At 37.0% G+C, this 6,466-nt stretch overlaps 1 protein-coding gene across 1 annotated transcript in view; it reads right to left on the minus strand.

Annotated features, from left to right (window-relative positions):
• si:ch211-266k8.4 (rab GTPase-activating protein 1) overlaps nt 1-6,430 on the minus strand; it is a 109,592-nt gene extending 103,162 nt beyond the window's left edge. Inside the window, exons 1-6 of the mRNA XM_034196724.1 lie at nt 6,178-6,430; nt 4,624-4,711; nt 4,392-4,499; nt 3,595-3,784; nt 2,625-2,750; nt 883-991 (exon numbers count right to left, since the gene is read on the minus strand). Of these exons, the coding sequence (XP_034052615.1) occupies nt 883-991; nt 2,625-2,750; nt 3,595-3,784; nt 4,392-4,499; nt 4,624-4,711; nt 6,178-6,320 (764 nt within the window). The 5' untranslated portion in view covers nt 6,321-6,430. The remainder of the gene's footprint in view (nt 1-882; nt 992-2,624; nt 2,751-3,594; nt 3,785-4,391; nt 4,500-4,623; nt 4,712-6,177) is intronic.
• Nucleotides 6,431-6,466: the final 36 nt, after the last annotated feature.

Here is a 6,466-nt window from a genome sequence, read left to right on the forward strand (position 1 = left end):
AGAAGTCATTAAAAGTATAAAGTTGAAACACTGTACAGATCTAAAACTCTGGCTAACCTTGAATGGTGTTTATGGAAGACAGGAAAGATGTATTCCAGCTGTGATTGGTTGTTCGTCGCCACTTGACAAGCAGTGCACGCTGCTGTGTTCCAAACATTAAACTGCTTTCAACTAAGGACACAGCCATAAGTGGCGTCTACATTGACATTGATTATTTATGTCGCAGCAGAATCTTAATATGCATTACTCATGATTAAAGAAATGTAACAAAATAAAGCTAAAATATAAATTAAAAACATGAACAGTAAATGTATACATAAATATTGTGCATATACATACATGTCATAAGCCACATATTGTTCTTACATTAGCTCACTGAATTTACTCTTAAAATGCAAAATCAGAAAGTGTTTGGGAACTATATACATTATCCCATTTACATATAACCACACCAATGACACCATTAAGATGTTCTTTGTCAAGTCTGCATTAGTACAAGGGATTAATATTGGGACCTTCCTAATGAACCCCATGCAGAGTGAAGTTGGTGCTATTTCTCATCACTGATTGGATACATATTGCAGCACTCAGCCTGTGAGCCATCTTTGGGAATGGTGCTCTAGCAAAGCACCAAATAAAACATTGCCACATGTTTTTAGTAATATTTAAATAAGAAATGGAATACAAATTAGATATACTTTATAGATCAAAAAAGAGTAAAACAAAAATGTAACAAACTTTCAAATATCAACCGATTTCATTAATTAAAAATATATTCTATCCAGAACTATGTCGTACTTTTTCTAATGAAGTTAAAGTCATTGTTTTTATTTGTAAGTATAATTGTATTTACTATTTATTATACACTAAGCTCATTCTTACTTGGTAAGGCTGAGGTCGAACAGCTGGGGCAGGTATTTGGGTTTCTCCAACAACGCTGTCATAGCCCAGAACGCCTCCTCCTCCCCCAACTGCATCAGCAGCACAGCAGCTATGTAGGACATCCCTGACACACACACACACACACACACACACACACACACACACACACACACACACACACACACACACACACACACACACACACACACACACACACACACACACACACACACACACACACACACACACCACACACACACACACACACACACACACACACACACACACACACACACACACACACACGCACACACACACACACACACACACACACACACACACACAGCACACACACAACACACCACACACACACACACACACACACACACACACACACACACACACACACACACACACACACACACACACACACACACACACAACACACACACACACACACACACACATCACACACACACACACACACACACACACACACACACACACACACACACACACACACACACACACACACACACACACACACACACACACACACACGATGGCAGAGCATAACGTTGGTACACTTTGTGAATATGAACCCTCATCATAATTACTGCATCTCTATTAGGATACATCACTATTAGGGCTGCACGATATATCGTGTCGTGACGATAATCGCGATATTCACGCCGGTTAAATATAGTTTAAAAAAATACCAATTGTATAGCATTAAAGTTCAAGAAAGGATGGTTTGCGGAAAAAAACGGTCTTTTCTTCAATTCCTGTATGTTTTCATATCGCAGGGGGGGAAAAATCGCAATGTCAGTTTTTTCCAATATGGTGCAGCCCTAATCACTATAGAAGCAGGAGGGCAGGACACACTGTAATGCAGAGGCACAGTGTGACGGGAGAGGGGACACCGTCAACCATCAATTGAATGTTGATCAAGAGAAGGGAAGATTCTTTTAGTTTTTGCCCCCGCAAGATGAGATCACAATAGAATAGAAATATGGAATTTTCTTGGCGGATGTATATAAAGTATATTGAGGATATCAGACTGTATCCCTCGTGGGAAAAACTTAGTACACGTTTCTGATCTTAGATCTATATTTTTAAGACATGGTGATGTATTAGATTTCCTTGCTAAGGAGATTTCCATATTTTAGTAATCCAATATCAATATTAATAAAAACAAAAACAATTCCCAAGATATTCAAATATAGATTATAAAAAAATAAATGATTAAAATAAAAATAAATACATATATTTATTATTATTATGTTATTTGTCTATTTTTTAAGTGTTAATAGTTTGTAAAAAAAATATGATTTCACTATGATCCTGAGGGTACCGGAGAAGAGCATGATGCAGCAACTCAATATTAAAAGTCCTCTGCTTCCATTTAGTGGTAAATGTAAGAACTGCAGATATCGTCATTAAAGACTAGGGAAACACAATTAAACTCAAATGACAATAATCCCTCATGGCGTTTAGAACAGGGCAACAACATAACTAAAACACACCTAAATATTATTTTCTGGGGAGCAAAGAAAGACAAGAAAATACTCAAGCAGTTTTCTCATTTGATCTCTAAATATTGTCAAAAACTAAATGTCTTCTCACATTCAGCTCCTCTGGATAATGTGTCAATCATTCCAGGACTGCATTGGATGTGTGAAAGGAGCTTTAGAATCCCACGTGTGTTATATAAATGAATGCAGTGAAAGCATGATCAGTACCTTGGCTGTATCCGACCTGTGAGTTGTATTTGGCGTAAGCGATGAGGACCCGGAAGAGTTTAGCCTGACCCTCGATGGCCTCTGGGCTGTCCCCCATCAGAGAGCGGTGTGTCGGGAAGGAGCGCTCTGCAAAATGGAACAGATCAAATAAATCTCACATATGCTTATATTTTTCTCACAACAATAGATATTAAATCTGTTTTATGCGGTGTTCCAAGAGATTCTATTTTCTCTGTACCTTTGTCAAATTCATCATGTGTGCTGTACGCTAGTCACTTCAGTAACTTCCAATATAACCCTAAACTTAATGCACTAAAAGAAAAACATTTCAACAAGAAGAGCAAAGTTACACATGTAGTTCTAAAAGGTCAACATTCCCAATAGAGTGGTGCAGGAATGAGTCGTACACCTCACAAATAAGTTAGCATTAAACCACATCCACATGTTTTTGGCTAAATGATTCAAATTGGCTCTGCTGTTAATACAAGATTTTCATATTTTGTTACAACATAAAATGGTGATGTGAAGTCATGTGACCGTGATGTAGTTTGTTTAAAGTCTAACGTTAAGCTTTTTCTTTTCTAGATTATCAAGCCAAACAAAATGTAAGTATCATAAATGTGTTTCCTACAGACTAGTTTAGATTAGTTTATTTACTCATTTTATTCATAAAACAGTTTAAAGAGCTATATCTTCTATAACATACTCATAGTATTTATATAATTAAAGGTGAAGGCCTACAGTATATTCATATTCAATCCGTCTAAAGTTATCATAGAATACATTGCTGATAGCTTCCGGGTCGGCCTGCTAAAACACATCATCACTGCACCATTCCATCTACCACATTTAAAGCACTAAATAAACCAGACGAATGATCCTCCCTTTAAAAAGATTGTCCATGTCCTTAAAAAACCAACATTCAACACACACACTAAGCCTACTAATGTATCCTCCAGTTTAAACTCACGTAGGTCCAGTGCGATCTGCCTGAAGAGCGTGATGTCGTCTGCAGAGTATCGGAGCTCGGGGCAGCGGGGGAGCTGCTGGTTCAGACCCAGATCGTTTTGGGTTTCGCTCAGGGTGGTGATGGCCGACAGGATGCCGTACTCACTGACTCCCAGGTCCACCAGGGGCCCTCGCACCTCCAACAAACACTTCTGTGGGAGAAAGACCATCACATCCTATTGTTAGAAATCACATTGATAACATTCAACGAGCCTGGATTAATTACAAACTTGCAAGTATTGATGGTGGAAATGAAGCTTTCTATAACACTGATGATGAGAAATGGTGACATCTGCTGGCCGAACCATTCAGAAAGGAAATTCAAGCCTTATTTAATTACAGAATACAAGCCGTTTTGCTGCTCTTTACTTATTTTTGTTCCGTAAAAGTTCATATAAAAGTGCATTTATTTTTTTTAAACAGACTCTACAGTACTGCTTTCAACACTGTGGTAGATTTAAAATCCTGATCAATACTAATATTCATATATTAGTTCATGGGTTATATTGTAGTACAATGTGCACATTTTAACCTCAACCTTTCATTTTAATATACATATTTGTATCCAATTTTTTCATCTTTTATATGACATTTTACTGAAACTTGGTTTTATATAAACATTTTAGAAAATCATTGCCTCAAAAAAGAAGTGGGTGAAATAATGTAATAGAAGAAATATTCGTGTACTACTACGAGTACTAGGGTATGAAATATGATAAATATAAGGATAACGTCAGTAAATGTCTGCTTGTAGTTTACCTGGTAGTTGAAGTCACTGGTATCTCTCAGACTGTCGATGGTGAGGAGACACTTCCAAACTCTACCTCGCAGACTCGGAGGAATACCCATCCTGATGAATCGCTCAATCTGAAAACACAGCAAGAGTGTGAAGAAAACAAGCTGCCTAATGAATCAATAACCACATGGTAATGGTTCTGCAAAATGAGGGTAGATTGTTAACATTTGAACTGATGGTTTTGAAATGACTCACCTGGCTCTTGCAGAGAAAGCTGGCTCCATTCCAGTAGCTGAGCAGCTCACACAGCTCCTTCACTCTCACTGAGCTCAGCTGAGGGTAGCTGATGGAGACAACACATGGGGAGCAATGACTCATCACTTATTGGGAAACAGAAAACACTGGCCTCATATTTAAAAACAATCACTGGTCATTAAGATTGTATGGCTACGTTGAGCAGATTCAGGATAGAGTTATATTTTTCATCACGTGATCGCTGAAATGATTCCAATGCGGTGTCGGGGACTTTGCTTTCCTCCAGGGTTAAAAGTATATGACCCACAGATAGATGTGCTGGAAGTAAAACTACTTATCAATTTGTGCAGAAGTGGCGAGATTTTGATTATTCTTCATGAGCTAATCTGTCTCAAAGGTACGGAAGATAAACTCTGACAAGAAACCACCAATTCAGCATTCTCATAATTTTTCTTACAGCTGTATTTATTGGCCATCAAATGTTTGGACTAAATGTTGAATAAAAACTGTATGGAAACATATTCGTTCCACAATTTAGTTATGCTGCATACAATATTGCTAGCACTTTAAACTTAATAAGGAAACACTTATATCACCCAAAACATGCCAAATACAGGGTACATTTTAATGTTACATAATTCGAGTCAAATACAACTATGAGAGATTTTTGGCACGTTTACCAGCAGAAATTAAGAAATATTATTTTAAAAATACAATTCCTCATTTAAAAATATTCAGGGATAATGTTACCTTATGTATTCCATATTTCTAATGTTTAAAAGTTATACATGTAAAAAGGTTAGGCGAGTAAAAATACTTAATTTAAGAAATTTCAAATGTCAAATGTGTAGGTTTAACGGCTAATTCTGCACCTTAACTTAGCAGTAGTGTAATGTAACCAAGTACATTACTCAAGTACTGTAATAAAGTAATGTTAATATTACACAAATGTTGCACGTTTACGCCACTACATTTGTTTTACGTAAGTTACTGGTTACATTGCAGTTTAGGTTACAAAATACAAATCGACACACATTATAATATATTGGTATAGGTTAAGCTACCCAGCAGTGTATCAAGTAATTCAAATAATATTAAATTACAGTTTGATGCAATTATTTTTGTTTATTAAGTTGTATTGTGAATGCAGGACTTTTCCTTGTAGGCTATCTGAGTAATGTTCTAACCGTAGTATTGCTACTTTAACTCAAGTAAATTATTTCAGTACTTCATCCACCTCTGAACGTTACAAAGTTTAACATAAAAGTCCTTTGTACATCACAAAATGTTAACGCAACCACCATCGCTAATTTACGGTTTCTGTAATTAACTAACAACGAATGCAAATAATAAAATAAAACATTAGATGGGTGTGACGGTGCCAGAATAAAAAGTGAATATTCTAGCGTCAACTGTTAATTTAACAGTCTTCAATAACTTTAAATGCTCTGGTCTAATACACTCATATTATGCTAACTCACAGATGGCTTTAACTAGCTTAGTTAAGCTAGTCTTCACGAGCTAACGTTACATTAATGTCCCCCTGTCCCGCACCTGTAATCATGACATCGGTGATGACGTTTTTTGTCCTTTCGTTTAGTAAGAACAAAGCCGAATTCATCAAAACGCAAGTTCTCACTGCGTCTTCTTATGGTGGAGCTTCTCCTGCTGGCGTTACTACTGTTTCTCCCCCTCATAGTTACAAAGAAAGTGGTTTAAAGTTGAACAAGCGTTTAAAAATCAGAGCAGAAAACAATGCCTGCTAGCGACTGTCAAACTCAACGGTCAAACTAGAACCGCCCCTTTCATCACGTCATCGTCAACTGAAAATGGGCGGGATGGT

Source organism: Gymnodraco acuticeps, unplaced genomic scaffold (genome assembly GCF_902827175.1).
Source record: "Gymnodraco acuticeps unplaced genomic scaffold, fGymAcu1.1, whole genome shotgun sequence".
NCBI lineage: Eukaryota > Metazoa > Chordata > Actinopteri > Perciformes > Bathydraconidae > Gymnodraco > Gymnodraco acuticeps.